General features: G+C 38.1%; 1 protein-coding gene across 1 annotated transcript in view; it reads right to left on the bottom strand.

The window, feature by feature from the left end:
* LARGE1 (LARGE xylosyl- and glucuronyltransferase 1) overlaps positions 1-18,528 on the bottom strand; it is a 283,588-nt gene that overhangs the window by 190,005 nt on the left and 75,055 nt on the right. The window contains exon 3 of the mRNA XM_080590550.1: positions 10,848-11,034. Within this exon, the coding sequence (XP_080446676.1) occupies positions 10,848-10,953 (106 nt within the window). The 5' untranslated portion in view covers positions 10,954-11,034. The remainder of the gene's footprint in view (positions 1-10,847; positions 11,035-18,528) is intronic.

Genomic DNA, 18,528 nt, shown 5'->3' with positions numbered 1-18,528 from the left:
CATCTGCTTCTCATTTGTCACTTCCTACCTTGAACTCAGAAAAATCTGGACAAGGATTACAGCACATATCCTTGAACAAGGTGGAGTAAGATATTCAGATATATGCTAGAATCTTCAATCAGATTTGAAATGAAGTTCAGAAATCTGGTAAAGTTCTGGCATATCTAGATGGCACAGGCCAGATGCAGGGATCACCAGCCAGCTTTATTCTATCAGCTCTACAAAATAATACAGCCTGCACTATACAAGATATTAGAGACTGTGCTTGTTAACAGTCCCTCTAATCTTAAAAATCTACAAATCTTCACAAGCCAAGAAAACTGTTCTATGCAATTTTTTGGGAGAACCTAAAAATCTGTCTACCGATTCCATTTTGAAACACTAATTAAACAAAAGACTCCTTTGACTTCTCTGGGAGAGATGTACTGACAAGTAAGGAAGGACAGATGAGTGATACAACTCAGGCAGTTGGACTTGATGATCTTTGTAGGTCCCTTCCAACTTATTCTATTCTATTCTGTTCTGTTCTGTTCTATAACAGGAAAAATAGGAAAGGAAGAAAATGCTGGGAAAAAAGGAACACAACTACTTCTGAATTATTATTTTTACTCTATTTAATGACATCATAAACAGATAGCTCACCCATGTCTTTTATTCCAGCACTTCCTTCAAGTCCTTTCCAGCATATAAGAGTATTTCTGTCTTATTAGCTGTGGCTTTATTTCAGCTCCAGACATAATCCTGTCTGTATTACAAGAATACTATGCAACATTCTTTGAAATTTAACCACACTATGACAAGCTCAATCCCCTGTCTAAAGAGCAAAATGAAGATGCTCTCGTAGCACCAACAGCTAGCTATAGATGCACTGGTTTCAATCTACTTAGGAAGGACACTGATCCCTTTGAAGTTGTAAGGGGGCAGGCTCCACAGCCTTGAAATCAGTGTCCAAGCTGACCAGGCCAATGCTTCTCAGACTGGCCAATCTGTCCCCTAACAGTACTTGTGCTAGCTCAGCTAACAGCCCCACAAACAGGTGTGACTGTACTACAATCACACCTTCAGTTTATTTTGTAAATACACATTTTGGCTTTTCCAATTCAGGACTTTATGCCTTAAATCCAATCTTGTAAGCTACTCCAGGTGTCAGAAAGCGTACACTAGTGTAAAGCCACATGGCAACTTAATTGGGCACCTACAGAAGTTCAAGAATAAGTATGCAGAGAACAGATCATGCATCTCTTATTTAGTCCAGATGTAGACCTGTTATTAAAAGTTCACTAGCAGAGTACCTCATTATGAAACACTAATAAAGACAGTCTAATATTTTAACTAGTCTTATAAGTTACTTTTAAAAATACATATATAATAAATTTAACAGAACTGAAGCATGTCCTCTTATGGGCTGTGGATTTAACTTAGGAAAATGTGATGAACCCAGCATTTTTCTTAATTTTACTTTCAATACTTTCAGTTACTCCCTCCACTCCAGCTACTGATCTTTGCAAACTATGATATTTAGCAATTTAAAAACTGAGCAGAATTATAAAGGGAGGAAAAAAAAGTTTAAAATCTTGATGGTTATATCCTGTACTTTGAGTCATATTTCATAGAACTATGCAGAAGGATATTCATGCTACAGGTTAGAAGAAAAATGACTACAGCAGGGTAGCTCAAATGGCTTGATCATTTTTAAATTAGCTAAAAACATATTATTCTCCAGGTCATCAACTCTTCCTCCTATTGTTGGTATCTACAAATTTGAGTGAACCAGATGACTGCTATCCGCCCACTTTTTTTTTTCCTTAAGTTAGCTGTGCATTCCACTCAATTCTCCAAGCAGATCTAGGTATATCAAAAGAAAAGCCCTCAGATTCGAGTCTCAAAACAAGAATTGCAGAAGGCAAAGCAACACAAGAGAGGTAAAACTTCAAGGGAGGGAAATAACTACTCAACTGAACAATTCAACAGCTGTCATGATTGAAAAACGTTTGAAAAGGGTAAAGATGAAATAAAGAGATATATTGAAGATACTGGTATTCTTAAGCTAAGCATACCTAAAACACATCCATCTAATATCAGCACATTAACTTTCATACTCTGTTGCTTTTCCTAAACCATCACAGAGCATTATCTGCAGAACAAAAGAACGATCAGACATGATAGGTGAAGTACGTCTTGGAATTTATTTTTAACTTGGTAAAAGAGCATTCAGTTTGACTCCTTCTCCTTGTATTATGTGTATTTAAATAAATATTCAAAATTAAAGTTTCAAAATCACTGGAAGACACTACAGATACAATTTGCTGTTTAACAAGAAAGATTCTTATTTCAAGCTTTTTCCTGATCTCAAAGAGCACAGATTTTAAATATAAAAACTCCACAAAACCCATGTACCACAAGTCAGTTGTTCTGAGTTACCTGAAATATTCACCGGAATGAAAATGCTAAATTTTTATTTCAATCTTTTAAAACATTTCATTATTTTTTCCATCCTGTTTAGTATACACTTGTTGACCTGCTTGCCTGCTCACCCCCAAAACCTTTGTTAGAGGCTTTGTTAGAGGGAAAGAAGTCAGAGGTAATGAAGCTTCTGCAATTGTCAGGAGCACATGAGAGAGATGAGAGATGCTATATATTTTCCCATTGAGAAATATGCCGCAACATGAACTCAAGATTTATTTAGACACCGAGAGACCCATATGGGAACTAGATTTTATAAATGCCCTAATTGTGGGAAAAGCAGCTTCAACATCAATCAGCTGCATGACATTGATCACAGCAAGTCAGGCTACATTAGTTCCAGCACTTAAAGAAGGTCTGCCGTACTTATAAAGCTGCACATTTTGTTTCGAAAAGCCAAGCACTACTTGTTAGGGGTTGGGCTTTTTAAAAAACATGACACTTCAGCTCATCTTGCTTTACTGTTTTTCTGGAGAAAAATATTTTTTGACTACAATGTTGGGGAGTATCCACCTTTGTAACAGAAAGAGGAGGAAGCAGGGAATAGCTCTGCTACTGCTAATCTTCCAGACAGCCCTGACAGGATCTACGGGATGTCCCTTCTTCTCAGAAGGAATCTGCTTATCTTTGTATAATAAAACTTTTATATACCACATTTTCCCAAAATGTTTGCTCAAAGAATAGGAAAGAGAAAGATGAGGAAAAATCTTGAGAAAACTCACAGATGATATTCAGCATGAGCCTCTGTTCCTAAGAAGCTGGCACCTTAGTCCTGCTCAAAGAATTCCTTTCTACTCTGATCTTTATGTTTCTGCCAGAAATGACAAACTAAGAGCCAACTAGAAACAAAAAGCCAAGACAAAACTGGTAGATGTGTTCAGAAACAAAAGATTTAAAAAAAAAAAGAAAAACACCATCCAATCAAGAGATGTATAAAGAAGAAAGAAGGTAAACCCACAGCTCACTTTACTTTTATGAAAGAATAAATGTACTTAAAAAAAAAGAAAAGGAAAAGGGTATCAAACGAGAACATATGTGTCTGGGTACTGTAATTCAAAAGAGCACTGTGGACTTGCTTCTTTTGGTACAACAACCTGACCAAAGAAGTGGCCACTCATGGCATTTCCTGAGATTATAATATATTGCTTTAAGAATGTGAATTTCTGGCAAGCTAAGGAAGAAATAGCACTAACACAACTATTTGGGTGTTGAGCCATTCAGCGGACCTTATTTGTTACAGATGAAAGTGTATTACAGGAACATAAGTATTTAGTTTACTTAAAACAGTGGTTGAGAAGAAAACCACTTGGTCCTCACAACTCCAATCTTTAAAGCAAAATCTAATTCTGGTAATACTGAATTTGTAAGCTAAAAATTAGAAGAAACAGCTTCACAGGTTTCACAGCGGGGACCTTCTGGTAAAAAGAATACTTCAACCAACCTTCGTATCCAAATCACAAGGGTTTCATAAAAAGAAGAGTTTCCTAGGATAACACAACAAAACTCAGAATAAGCTGGAGGTCTTTACTATGGTGACTGATTTTACTCTTTTGGGATCTCTTTTGGGACATACTGAAGAAGGCATCTTGATTGCAGCTGAGATAAAGAGGTGATGAACTGACAATTTGCAGCGTATCTCCTAAAAAAAATAACAGAAGAAGAGTAAAACACCAGTCCAGGATGGAAATGTGCACAGAAGCAGCTTTTTAGAAGGGGTTGAAATGAAGCCAATCTTAACTAAAATACATCTCCTGAAAACCTGTTCTGGCACCCACCACAGTAACCCCCTTATTATATGGAGAGGCACCCTTTCAGGACCTCTTTTCTCAGAACTTTATTAAAAAGACAGGATCAATATAGAGGTTGAAACTTCTACTTTAAATGGACATTGGATTAAGTTTTCTTGTTTAATCCTGTTGAGACACACAGTGGATAGAATTCAGGCAAACTCTGCAAATCATAATGAAAAAGCAATTTCAGATTTTGCCCCTTTCTGATTACGTTGTCTGTGAAGGGATTATTTTCTGATATTTGTACATCAGTTGGAAGTGTCTGACAGACATTTTAGCAATTAATTACTTATTTATCTCCTGGTTTGAGCAACTTATTGTAAGCACTAAAAATTCAGGCAGTTTTCATCATGCACACAGATCATGTGATAAACTTTTGGTGCTTAACTGGATAAAGCTGAACTCCCAGAATCAGTTTACTGATTCAAGTATTCACAAAAATGATTTCAAAATCTGATTCCCATGAATATTAAAACTGGATATTCATTGTTTCTGTAGACAGTCTCCCCAATTAACATATCCACTAGAATATTTATGGAAGGCATACACAAAAAGAGTGTGAACAGCATCAAAGTCAATCCATTTAAATACTAAGATGAATATTTGCAGCCCTCAATCATTTCATTTTATTGTATTTTATGAGGTGTTTGCCCAACTCTGGCTTCAGTCATATCCCTACAGATTACTTGGACTAAAGTGTGCTCTATGTCAGAGAAAGATAGTCACCCAACACTGGAGTGAAAAGAGGACAATATAGGAAAGCAAGTCCCAGGAAAGAAGGAAGGCTCTGCTCTTAAAATGCTAGCCTTGCAGGTAAGGAATAAAAGAAAAACAAACCTCAGATTCCTGCTCTCTCACAGACATGATCTCACACAACTTCTTCCTAAGTTTTCATCTTAAGTTTGCATTACTGACTCTTCCTTTCCTTGAATATATTTTCTAAACAGAAGCCATAAACAAACACTTGAGCCCTTCCAACCTCAAGTGGATCCACCATGAAGAAACTAATAAGTCAAGTGTATTTTCATCCTGTCAAAATGGAGGTGTGACTGAATATAATGAGGGCACAAAGCCACAGTGGACACGTTTTTGAAGAATCAGTGAGCTAGAGTGCATGTGTCAAATTACCATTCCAAGTATCCATTTTAGGCGACCTCCATAGTAAAGGGGATAGTAAACTGCTGCTTATAGCTGGGAAAATGATGCCTGTCCTGGGGCTACTATTGGTTAGGGAAATTCTTATTTTCTTTCTAATGAAAATTCATTATGTATTATTTAATTATTTCCTCTTTCCTGTTTTAAATGCACTCCACCCTTCTCACTCTATTACCTTGCCTTTTGAATGCAATTTAAGAATGTTGAAACAATTAGCTTTTTCATTCAAAGTAACTGATAACTGAAATTACACTGCCTGTGTGTATTATTAAAAACAACAACATTAACCAGGTACGTTCAAAGGCTATATAATATTCAGAATCCTCTTTAATATTCTAGTTCACAACCTTAATAGACATTTATACATGATTAATGAGGCTTTTAGTAGCTGTTGCTGTCACAGCTTGGGTAATGCCACCTCCAATGAATATTCCAAGGCAGGGTCTTACTTGCAGTGTCTGACTGACAGCTGTGAAGTAGCAGGGTGCAATGTACTCTCTGACAAGAGAAACAAAAAATAAAATGAAACAAAATCCTGTCCTGTAGAACTGAAAACTATTTAAAAAGCAACGCAAGGGAATTGATCACATTGGGGCATATTTTATATTACACTAACAAAGGGCTTATAAAGGGTTTCTAAATGTGATCTCACTGCCACGCTAGGCAAATGAATAACCAAAGTCCTTAGATATAAACATATATAAAGGAGTAATGTAATTTTTAATTACATCAAGAAAGCATAATTTTAGGACACAGAACTACAGATATCACCACTGAAGAGAGACATTTGATTCCAGTGCCCTGAAACAAACAAAAAAACAACTGCCAAAGAATTAAAAAAAAAAAAAAGCACAAAATTATTTGCCATGACAACTCAGCTAGCTCAATCGGTTTAGCTTAGTGGAAAAAAAAAAAGACTGAGAGGTGATTTAACTGCTGTATGTAAGTACCTTTAAAAGGAAACATACTGAGCTCTGACAGGGGAATTAGTATGGATTTACTAACAGTAAATCACGCTTGACCAACCTGACTGCTTTCTGTGATGAAATGACTAGATCTCTGAATAAGAGAAGACCAGCAGATGCAATTTCCCTTGAATTTAGCACAGCTTTCAATATTGGTCTCCTATAGAAACCCTGTATCCAAGCTGGGATTTTACAGTCTAGATGACTGATCTACTGGATGAGTGCAAAACTAGCTGGGTTGTTGGGCTCAAAGGGTGATGGTTACTAATTCATGTTCTGTCTGGAATTCAGTTACAAGTAGAGTTCCTCAGCATCTCTTCTGGACCATTCTTTTTCAGTATTTTTATCAATAACCTGATGGAGAAATCAGAATTCAACCTTACCAAGATTGCAAATGACACCAAGCGTGGGGAGTGTAGTCAAGGCACTTGCAGAAAAGAGTGCCCTCCAGGGGGACCAAGACAGGCTGGAGGAATGGGGCAACAGCACCCTCATAAAACTCAGCATGAATAAGGCAAAGCCCTCTACCTGGGATGGACTAACTCTCATAATGGCCTTGCTGGACAGCATGTTAAATATGACCCAGGAGCATGCCTGGATAGTGATGAAGACCAATGGCATCCTGGGCTGTATCAACAGGAACACAGCAAGTAGATTATGGGAAGTAACCGTTCCCCTTTACTTGACACTCATTAGACCACATTTGGAGTACTGTGTCCAGTCTGGGGTTCCCAGTATGAGAAAGACATTGACAAAAGGTCAGTGTAGGGCTACTGAGCCATTCAGGGGCTGAAGTGCTTGCCCTGGGAGAGCCAGGCTTGCTCAGCCTGGAAGAGAGAAGGCCCAGGGGACTCACCAGGAGCCCACAGTTCCTACAGGCAAGATGCCAGAAGACGGTGCCAGGCTCTTCACAGTGACACATTGTGGGGGATGCGTGACATCAGCCATAAATGAAAACAAAGAAGGTTCAAACTAGATATAACGAGAAACTCTTCCACCTGAGGACAGTCAAGCAGTGGCACAGGTTGCTCAAGGAGGCCATGTTGTCTCCATCCTTGGAGGTTTTCAAGACACAACTGGATAAAACTCTGAGAAATGTGGCCTGACCCTAAAGCGCACCCTGCATTGAGCAGGAGTTTAACCAGAGAGCTCCTGAAGTCCCTTCCAACCTGAATAATTCAGTTAGTTTATAAAAATACTAGGTCGTGAGAATGTATTTAATCTAGAGGAGAAAAGTATAACAAGAACCATTTACTTGAATCTGAAACCAGATGAACTGAAAAGTTCTAGCACTACCTGTGATTACCCAAAGAAACCTAGTGCCAGAAGCTGTAGAGGACTCTCTGCTCCTGCTGATTTCAAATCAAGGCACTGTGCTGTAGCGAGGCATTTTTTACTCAAGTATACATAAAGACATTAAAACATAAGCAAACTATGTGACTCATAATGATGTAAAAAAAAAAGAAGTCAGATAAATTGGCAAAACAGCTTTAACTCTCTGCCCATAATACCTACAAGTTTAGAAAAATGGTTAAATAAATGTTTCAACTTACTCTAATGTTTAACCAATAAACAAAGATGAAAGCATCCCCCATGCAAAAATTAAAATAAAAAGAAACCAGACAGAGAAATAATGGAAAGAGTTACTAACTTTACATCATTTGCAGTCCTTTTCAAGTGCATGGCTTCTTAAGCGGTAATGGGCTTTGCTCCCTGGTTTGCATTTAAGATTAATTCACACTGAGAGCTTTAAGTCACCTCAAATAGCATGTAGCAGCAAATTTCAAGATCTGTATTGAGCTCCCTGTAAAAACAAAGGATTCTACACACACAGGAATTTGAAGCAGTACTCCATTTTCAATTGTGGACACAATTAAAATAGTCATTACAACAAGGCAGCATAATATTCTTCTAAAAGCAAAAAGGTGAGGCCTGCATTTGCTCAGCTTTTAAAAATCAAACAAAATCAGTATTTTCTGACTGCTAGATCATTAGTTTTCAAGTATGCAGCCAGCGCCCTGTAAGTTTTCAATTTAATGTGAATCCTATAAGTGTTTCATTCTAGAATGAGTTCATGGAGTTACTGCCCATTAAGGTAGAATTTTAAGATACCAAATAAATTTGCATAAGCAAATATCTGTACCTGGCATATAACTAATTCAAAAATGTATTCAATATACACTGAAAATCTTTAGATGTTCTTACTTGTAATTTAACTTGGAATCCAATTTTGTTTTGAAACCAAGCACAAATTCCTCAGCCAGGGTTACATAAAAGAAGCTTGCTTGACATTTAAAACAATGACTTTTCAAAATTATCAGACTTAGTGTTTGAACAATTTTTAAAAGGCTGAAACACCTTCCTCCTGCTAAGATAACTACAGAAGCTGAATAGTTTTTCTAAGCTTGCCAAAATAGTGCAGCTATTGCCAAACATAAAATGCTCCATTTTTTAAAAAAGCTACTAAGTAACAAGAAGTAAGAGACAAAACATTTCCTAACCTTACCTAACCAAAGTATCAGCACTGAACTTAAGGCTGGAAAAAAAGTTCATTAGAAGGACAATTAAAAAGGCAAACTTGAGGTTCTCCACATGAATATAGAAGACAAAGGATAGCTGCTCCAGGTATAGCAACCAATGGCCACCCAGAGGGATCTGGATTCAAATTGATTTTACGCAGAGATATGCTTTAGGTATTCATTAATTTCATGTGTTCATCCTTCTCTCATAAGAAGTGTGTAGAGGCAGTGGCCAGAACTAATAGTCTTCATACAAGGAGAACAAAGACAAAAGCCTCATGTGCTTGCAAGTTTTGGCCAGGTAGGCACTATATAACTAAATTGGAAGCCCATAAGACATTTCACAGTATCAACTTTTAAAGCAGGGTATAGCATATTTCTACATATCTTCAGAAGAAAATGGGCAGAATCCAGCACCTGGATATAGCTCCAAAGCAGGAAGGAGACCGAGAAGTAATACAACTATTTTATTGTCTTCTCTAATAGAAGAACATCCTAAATGAAAATGGATCATCTCAAGCATGTTCATAGTGACACCACTGTTCTGTAAGGTGACAGCAGTCTTGAGAGTAGGCTTATATTGCACAGCAAGTCCTAGACTGAACTTCCCAGGCACTCTGCTGGCTACTCAGCCACAGCTTCAGGCTGTGTATTTTTACATTGTATTTAGGAGAGCCAAATGTGAAATATCTCTAGATGGACAAGGTAGTAACCACCCCATCCTTATGAACAAATTCAGATTCCCTGAAAACTGAAACTGAGCCCATTACAAGCTTTCACACTTCTGAGAGCTATTAAACCTGAACCAGTTAAGTTTTTAATGTGGGTGGCATGGACAGTGTGGAGTCTGGTCTTAAGCTTGGGCTTACGTGATATTGTTGACATTTCCTTTGAAGAATTAATCACTACACAGGTGAGATGAAACACTTTGGTGAACACAACCAGTACTGCAACAGCTGGGCTACACATATTTCCATTTTGATATTCATGCTCATGCTCACCCCCAGACTGGAAGACGATCAGGCACCACTGCATGGATTGTGGGCACAAATACAAAGGGCAATGCAGCAGCATCATAATAAGAGTGGAGAATTGTTAGAATTCAGGAAATTGTATTGAACAAACCTTGTACTCTGAAAGCTCCATCAACTTTCATGCATGCTATGTGATGGCTGTGTAGAAGCCCTTGTTCCATGCTTCGTTTCCTGCTACATCTACACCTCTCAGAGCAGAGTCCAACTGCACAATCTCACACTCCACAAAGTAAGTAGCACCAGTGTGTTCCCTGGTCCAGTGAGCAGTAGCATTTGCATGTGAGGACACAGGACAAGAGAAATCCTGCAGCTGAGAAACCATTACCCAGCAGAGTCCACCACGCAAAGAACCATGCTAGACACCTTTCCCTGACTTGTGCTGTAAACCCTCCATGCTCCTGGAGGAGGATACACTCCCTGCTCAGTGTCCCAAAATCAGACTCAGTGGCCTATATCATCCAGACATATGAGGTCTCACACACACATCCATAAAAACAAGAATTGTGTAAGAAGTGCCCAGAATAAATATGGGTAACTTTTTAAACACTTCTTAACAGTATTAAGTGCAGATCTGAAATGAGGCATTAATTTTAATTAAAGTAAAAACTTAGAGGGCATTAATTTTAATTAAAGTAAAATCAATTTTTAAAAATCGGGGAACACAGAGAAGAAACGAGTAAGGGGAAATCAGATTTTTTTTGTTGCATTTTTGTAAAAGTTCAAAGATTAGATGAAAATGGAACAAGTAGTGAGAACATGGTAAGGAAGGCCCTTTGTTGAAATCTGCACCTGGGGAGCCATTTCCTACGCAAGCTGAACTAGCTTTATTTAAATAAAACCAGTGATGACTGATCTACATTTGCCTGCTCTGATACCAATCATTTAACACATTCTCCCCCCCAGCCATTACTCTCCTCCTACCTTCAAAACTCCCAGCAAACAGATAAATCCACGTTATGGCTGGCACGAAGAGGACAGTCAGAGAGGCAGCCAGGAATTTCCGTCGCCCTCTGCAGATTCCCAGCATTCTCTCAGGAGTGCAGATTCCCAACCCAGTGCCGTTCCTATGTTGGAAGCAAATAGTCCACAGCCTCCCACATATTACTCCCTGAAAAGTAAAGGAGAAAATGTTTTAACAGCTTATCTCTCTACATAAATGTAGACATAGCCAACATTCCAAAAGAGTTAAAAGACCAAAACTAAAAATAGGGTTACAGCAATTGCAAAGCAGTACCCATTTCAACATTAAGCGTAACTACTTAATAATATAGCAAGTTTTAGAAGTCCTCTGCAGGACAGTATGTCAATAAAACACATCATATCACCTAAAGACACACTGAGCTAATCTTACAAAGAGACATTACCTTTAATTGTTTTTATTTGCCACACTTTAAAGAAACTCTGGATGCTTTGATGCATACACAGTGTGGTACCCCTGGTTAGATAAGAGAAAGCCACCCATATGTCTTCACCTGCTACCGAAGAGTTAAAGTCACACCAGTGAATCAATGAGCCAGCTGCAGGTGGTCATGAACTCCAGATAGTGATTGGAAAATGAAAGGTAAAAATTGGGGTTAGAGGGGTGTTATTAAAATAACCCAGTTTGATCACTGCAAAGCAATGCTGATGAACTATATAAAAGGAAAAAGAGAAAATACGAAAGGAAGATTGTTTAGTCAGAAACAGTGGGAATCAGGAGCTCTAAACTACGCTGTAAGAAAAGAAGAGGATTCAGGAAAGTACCACCATTTTTATGAGCAAAGCCAAATTACAAATACAATCTTAATTTGTCTAAAATAATTGTTTTGCATTTCACAGAGGCTGAGATAGCAAAAATAATCTGATGATTTTAGTTCACAGGAGAATGAATATTGCCATACCGATGCAGGTATGTAGGGCGCAAAGATAATGTTTCACATCTTTTTCCTTTTTTTTTTTTTGAAAAGGGAAGAAAGCACAGGGAAGTCCAGAAAGGCTAGTAATAGACTACAGGAGTTAGAAAAGAAAAGGGAGATATTAAGTCAAAAAAAAAAATCATGTTTTGTGTGAAAGGGCTTATGTTTCCTAATTTAAAAAAAAAAAAAGAATTGGTGTACAAGCATGACAGGGAAAGAAGCACAGACTCTAGCAGTACAAGGTGTTTAATAACAGCACCTTTTGGCTTGTGCTTAAACTAGCACTAGAGCTGAAATCAGCAATTAAAGCACTTCTACACAGACATATTAGCAATAACTACTGTGTGCCTTGAAAATATGTCTGAGCTTTGCAACCCCAAGTATATTGCACTGAAAGTCAATTCTGAAATCAAATTACAGCAAGAAAAAGAGAATTATAGACAAGAGAAATGGGTTCAGACAAAGAGCTTGGCTGCTGGGGATACCTGGCTACAGTAATCAGGCAAACTTACAGCTCTTCCTCAAATGTTCAATAGAGACCACTTTACTCCACTACAGTTTAAGAGCCATGATAGCACTCCTGACCTTGCAACTGATAAAATGGAATATAATTTGTCCAGAGCCAGCAGAAAAAGCATTGCATTGTGTCAGCTTTTCTACTCAATGAATGCCTCATCACAGAGATTTTGCAGAAAATATGTGGACAGACTTAATATTAACAACTGTAGTGTTGGAGTCACTGTGTTAGAGACACACATTTGGTAGATAAATTGTGGAGGACTCTTATCTTTATTCACTTCATTTGGATAACGATTACATTTCATTTCTTTTCCTTGCATCACATAGCTTGTACAGCTAGTCTGAAGAGAGTCCTTTACATGACTACTTGAAAAACATAGATGATTCTCCTGGGTTTTGTGCTTTACACTTGCTATACACAGAATCACCTACTTTAAGTAGAAATTACTAAATTACTTCCCCCCCCTGCCCCCGGCAACATCATGGAGTGCACCATTAACATCAATCTGTGCATATAAAAATAATCTTTGAAGAAATTAACTTACAAGCAGTGTCATTTTACAATAGTAACATTTTGCAATGCAACATGCTTTGGACACACACTGCTCCTACCAATGATGCCGGTAAAACCAACAGAGACAAGACTAAATGTTTCAGAAATTATGCAGTTACAGGTAAACTGATACACATTTTCAGGATAGTGACACCCAGACTCTGAAGTCTGGGGTATAGTAGTGGTAGTGCACTGATTAGTGCACTGATTATCCTGAAGCTGCGTATTTAAGAAAAAAAAATTAACTGATTTTCCTAAATATTCTTTTAATTACCCATGAAAGTGAAGTTTCTGAACTGGGCAATGTGAAGGATGAAACTTTTCTGGCCCATGAATGTAGAACACCTTAGCAAATTAAATATAAGGAGCAACACTGAACTCCCAATTCATCTGCAAAGGAAAGCTAGGAAAGTGGGACATTGTCTTCTACAAATTGTCATCCTTCAGAAAAAAAAAAAAAGAAAGAACGAAAAAAAAAAGCCACATTATTCTGCACACTCATGCACATCTTTTATCTAACTAAGAAGATACTTGGGAAAATCCTACATAGACAAGTCAGCTTGTGATGGATCACTCTAGGAAATGTTGAAGTACTTCATTTAATAGTGCTTTAAAAGAGAAAACAGCCATAAGCTATTTCAGAAGAAGTTTCTACTATCTCCTCACCTTCCTAAAGCTGTGAAAAGCTTCTTGATTCTTAGATACTAGTTTTCAGAGAATAAAATCACCACACCTGCTGAGCATTTTTTCCAAACTAGACAATGCATCATGTGCAAAATACACATAAGTAATTCTGTAAAAGGTCCATGAATGGTAATGAAGGTGTTTAGCTTAAAAGAAAAGCTTTGGACTCAATCATTTATTTATTATGCATTTTACTTGTAAAACTGTTACCTAATGTGCCATCTTCAAATACACTGGAAGAAGGTACTGCAGTTGAGTTTTTCTTTCAGTCCAGCAGATGACAGCTTGGTATTTGTCACGAAAGGAGAGGGAGTGACAACAGTGGCTGAGCACAGAACAGGGTAGCACCATGCTCATTTCCATTGCCTTTCAGACCTCTCCTACAGCACCCACTGCTCCTCCAGAGTCCACCTGCCTAGGAGGACTTAGAAAGCAGTCCCACGGTAGGTGAGAGAGTCCAATCACAAAATAACTAGTGGTTCCTCCTAATCTATTGCCTAATGTTAGTAGTTTCAAATAAACTTACTGGGCTACGCTGACAGACAGTAAGTAATACAGCAAGCTCAGGCCAGCTAGATTATTGCTAACAGTGCTATAAAGGGCTACTAGCTTGGACAACGCCTGTGTGAGAGGTCACAGCGGGAATTAAAATAAATTGGGTTTCTCATTGCAAAGACTTACTCGTGACCTTCTTACCACGTAGCAACAGTGAACTGAATGCCTTTCGTTACCTTCGCATATGGTTAAACGCTTCCATTAACCTTGTCAGAGTGGTTGCTTTGTTTTAAATCAAGGATTATCTCCTCAGCTAAGTGTGAGGCAGCTCTAAACCAGTATGAGCAACACATACATTAAAAGCATGTAACACAACACTAATCACGTTGGTATTCAGTTTCTATTCATTTTTTTTTTCAATTATGGCATGACAGCTTGACTATGTCGGACATTCAGCAGGAGTTCAGTGGAACAATGGAAGTAATTATGAAAACAAAAATCAAACACAATTAACTAGATTTAACTGCTCTACTATAAAAAGCTTTTCCAACTGTTTCATACATTTCCTTGCATTTGTTACAGTTAATCTTATCCCAGTAATCTTCCATTTGTTTTCTGAGCCACTGAAATGAATATGCAGAGTTAAAGCTGTTTATACAACAATCCCAAGCCTTGGCTTTGCTGTGTTTCTTGAATTAATGTTATCTAGTTCTTTCTGCTTTTCCACACTTGCAGTCACAGAGTCAATGAACATTTCTACTGTAAAGCTTCCCCCTTGGCTCTGTGTCAACGTAGCATCCATCCCTTAAGAGTGATTTTTCAGTTTTTCACCAGACTCAAAATATAAATAAAGAAAAAAAAAAAAGCTGTATCTGAGCCAGTATCTTTGTACATTACTTTAAAATACTGTTAATGTGGGGTTATAACAAGTTTACTCCTTGACAGTCTGTTTTCTGTCTTCTAAGAGGATTGAAGCTCTGCAGTAGTCCAGTTCTGGAAGTTGGCTGTCAAGTGACAGATTTTTTTGCCATACTAGAGAAGAGTTTGGTACCATAAAGGTAGGGTGTGGAACAAACCCAATATAGTGCAATGAAAGACAGTAGAATTATATTGTAAATCTCTATTTAATTCAACACCCCTTTGCCAATATACTCCACTTCTCGAGTTATTAAAACAGAACTATCACTTTAAAGGAAAACACCATCTTCTCCCTCACCAAACTCTTCTCTCTCTCCCACATGAAAGAACATGCCACAGAAACAAATCTAAGGCTCCCTTAGCTCCCAAACTGTGTAAATTTTTTTGGCATTGGAGAACTTCTCTGCTGTATCAGACTCTTAGTCCAATGGCATTGTGACTTGAAGGAAGGATTTGGAATAAATTCAGACTCAGCATCCCCCTCAGAAGCCACTTAAAAGGAACAGATTACAGCAGTTTCCAAATGCTACCAAATTTACTGTTTCTCAACTAGTTACAAGAAAGTAGTCCTATCTGTAAGAGAGAAAATAGCTAGTAAGTTGACAGCACAAATGAGTTCTGCCGTGCTAAGTGCTCTGGGGGCACACAGGATTGACACTTTCTGTTATATCTTCACTCAATATGTGCCATGGCTCAAGGAAAATTCTGTTAGTGACCCATTAATCAAAGCTTTCTAGAAGGTTCCAGGTAGCAGGGCTAGAAGCAATGCCACTGCAGGCCTGGGGAGCTATCCTGACAGTAGTCTGGTCACAGACAGAGAGAAGTAAGTAAATAACATGCTTTCACATTTTACCTTTCAAGCCAAGGCTGCTCAAAAGAAGGAAAGCCTGAAACTTTAAAACTTAATATCAAGGAAGAACACAATTTAAGATTAACAGGATATGAAACTTTTCCTAAGCCTCCACTATGTCAGTGTTAATGTGAGCAGAAAAAAAAATCTATCATTTGAGAAGAGAGAGCAGCAACCAAACACATTCATGACAGAAAGATCAACCCTGGCTGTTATTCACATTTCATCTGCACCCCAAGAATGATAATTATTTGTCAGAGCAGCTACTGAACTGGTTTTTCAATGAGTTCTCCAAACTCAACTTTACTCCAGATCCTCTCCTGTACGAGCACACAGCACCAGTACTTCCTGACTCCCCAGGTTATCTCAGGACTCCCCAAAGTCCAAAGAGAGTGAAAGGGCCTGACTTAGTTTGCACATGGCAGAAGATTAACAAGATACTCTCCATGCATACTCAAAGTACCTTACGAACTGAGAACCCAATGTCACTGAATTATGAACATAGCGGAGATCATGGCCGATCAGAAGTAATAACTGGGGTAAAGAATCTTTCAGTACTAAAAGAATTCTGCTCCAGAATCATGGTTTTATACTCAGACCACAACATTATTACAAATCTGAATTTCAGGCTTAAAAAAATGGCATAGCTCCACATCTTTGCATGCATTTCAGGCCCCTCTACCTGAAATATTTGCACGAGGGAAAAAAAAAGAAGTTAAAATAATATCATGCTGCTTGTTCTTGGCTGGAAGAAAACATCAGTATGTTGTTGCATCATTGATCTCCCTGCCAGGATACCTGGGCATTTTTCTCCTTCATAATTAATTACTGAAGTGTTAGGGGTTTGTGCATTCGTTATTTCCCTTTCTTACATATAGCGTACATGCAACCACACAGAAGACAAAGTGGTCCCTAGCTCAGAAGCAGGTCGCTACATGCATATGTAACACCTCTCTCTGATTTTGATGTTACTACTTTGCTTTCCGTCTGAAGTACTTGGATGCTTATTCAGAAGCCATGTTTACCTTCATTAGAATCTTCTATGTACAGAGCTGCTCTAATGCGGAAATTGATTAAAGATTCATGAGGAAGTTTTGCCCAGGAGAAACAATTATTGCTTCAAGTGCTCCTCCCTGACAGAAGAATCCATGTCTCTCTATGAAGCAGTCCTATTTTGAAAAAAAAATACAGAACAAAAACAAAAACACCTTTATTTTACTACACAGATCTCCAACTATAGGTTAGTTTTACACAAGGATTAGTAACACACTTAAAGCGGCTCCTTACTTGTCATATGGAAAGAAGTTGATGTTATACTTGCAGATTTCTTAATACCATTATTTCATAAAAAGCAATGCACCAAGAGTCTATCTCCTCGACTCTGACAGTGAGGGGGAAGAAACCGAGGAAGAGTGGATAGATCCTACAGGTCAAAAAATTGTTTGTGCAGCTGGCATTGACAAGAGGGATTTTGACTTCACAAGCATGGGACCCTCACTCAAGACAGGTGACTGCTAGGAAGAGATGGGATTCATCTGACCACTTAGGCAAAAATGCCTTTTCCTGTTGGCTGGCCAAACTTGTCACGAGAGCTTTAAATTTGAAAAAAAAAAAAAAAAAAAAAGGAGATTAAAACCAACCAACTAATGAGAAAGTGGTGGATTAGGTTGACAAACAAGGTATGCTGAGTGATGTGGTCGGGATGGATATAGGCTCTTTATGAAAGACCAGTCGAGAAGGCAAGGAGAAGCAATTACTCTGTATGTCAGATCAGCAGGAATACATGGAGTTCTCCCTGGGATCCTTTCCCACTACTCACTGGTGAGACCCAGCTGGATTGCTGTGCGCATGTCTGGACTTCCCAGTACAAGGAAGGACACAAACACAGAGGTCATGACCCGTTATCCTTGTAGACACTCAAAACCCAATTGGACATGGCCCTGAGCCATGTTTTAATTGGCCCAGCTTAAAAGGAGGGTGTCAGACTAGAGAATTTCCAGTGATCTCTCCCAAACACCATTCCATGATTTGGTGATTCTACAGTTTTGTAACCAGACACAGAATACACAGTGGTCATTCAATTTAAATCCTCAAAAATTCCAGCTGTGATCTACTAGATAATACATGGATAATAATGTGGATACATGGATGGTAACGCACATAAACAACTACACTGTGAAACATGCAGAAAATTTCAGGTTAAACCTTTAACTAGTATAATTCAATATAAGCTTCACTAGGGTCAATTCAACCTGCATCAGTTCACCATAAATTTGGACTGAATCTCTCATAACTAATGGAAAAGGAGTTGAATTCTTATATAGGCACCACAGCATTCACCTCATTACTACAGAATTTAAATATTACTAACACCATAAATATTTGTATCAAATTTATACACAAATAGAACAACTAATGTAATGAAATTTTCAAGAATTACTGGGAATTTCATGTTGGAATCATCAAGGAATTGGCAAATAGGAAAAAAAAACTCCTATAAATATCTGACTGTGCTTGAAAGCAGAGAACAAAGCCTTCACCACAATTTCAGTGCTAATTTACTAAGGACATTATCCAGTCTTTCAACACTTCTTTCCATGCTACTGCAGAGCATAAGACAGCACCGTGAGTTGTGAGCTTTTTCTGGTAAGTTTCCTGCTGGAACCCTTTTGCGTTGAGGTCAGTATT

This window comes from Anser brachyrhynchus (assembly GCF_964034855.1).
Source record: "Anser brachyrhynchus genome assembly, chromosome: 1".
Lineage (NCBI taxonomy): Eukaryota > Metazoa > Chordata > Aves > Anseriformes > Anatidae > Anser > Anser brachyrhynchus.
Note: the sequence above shows the minus strand (reverse complement) of the source record. Positions and strands in the feature narration are given on the sequence as shown.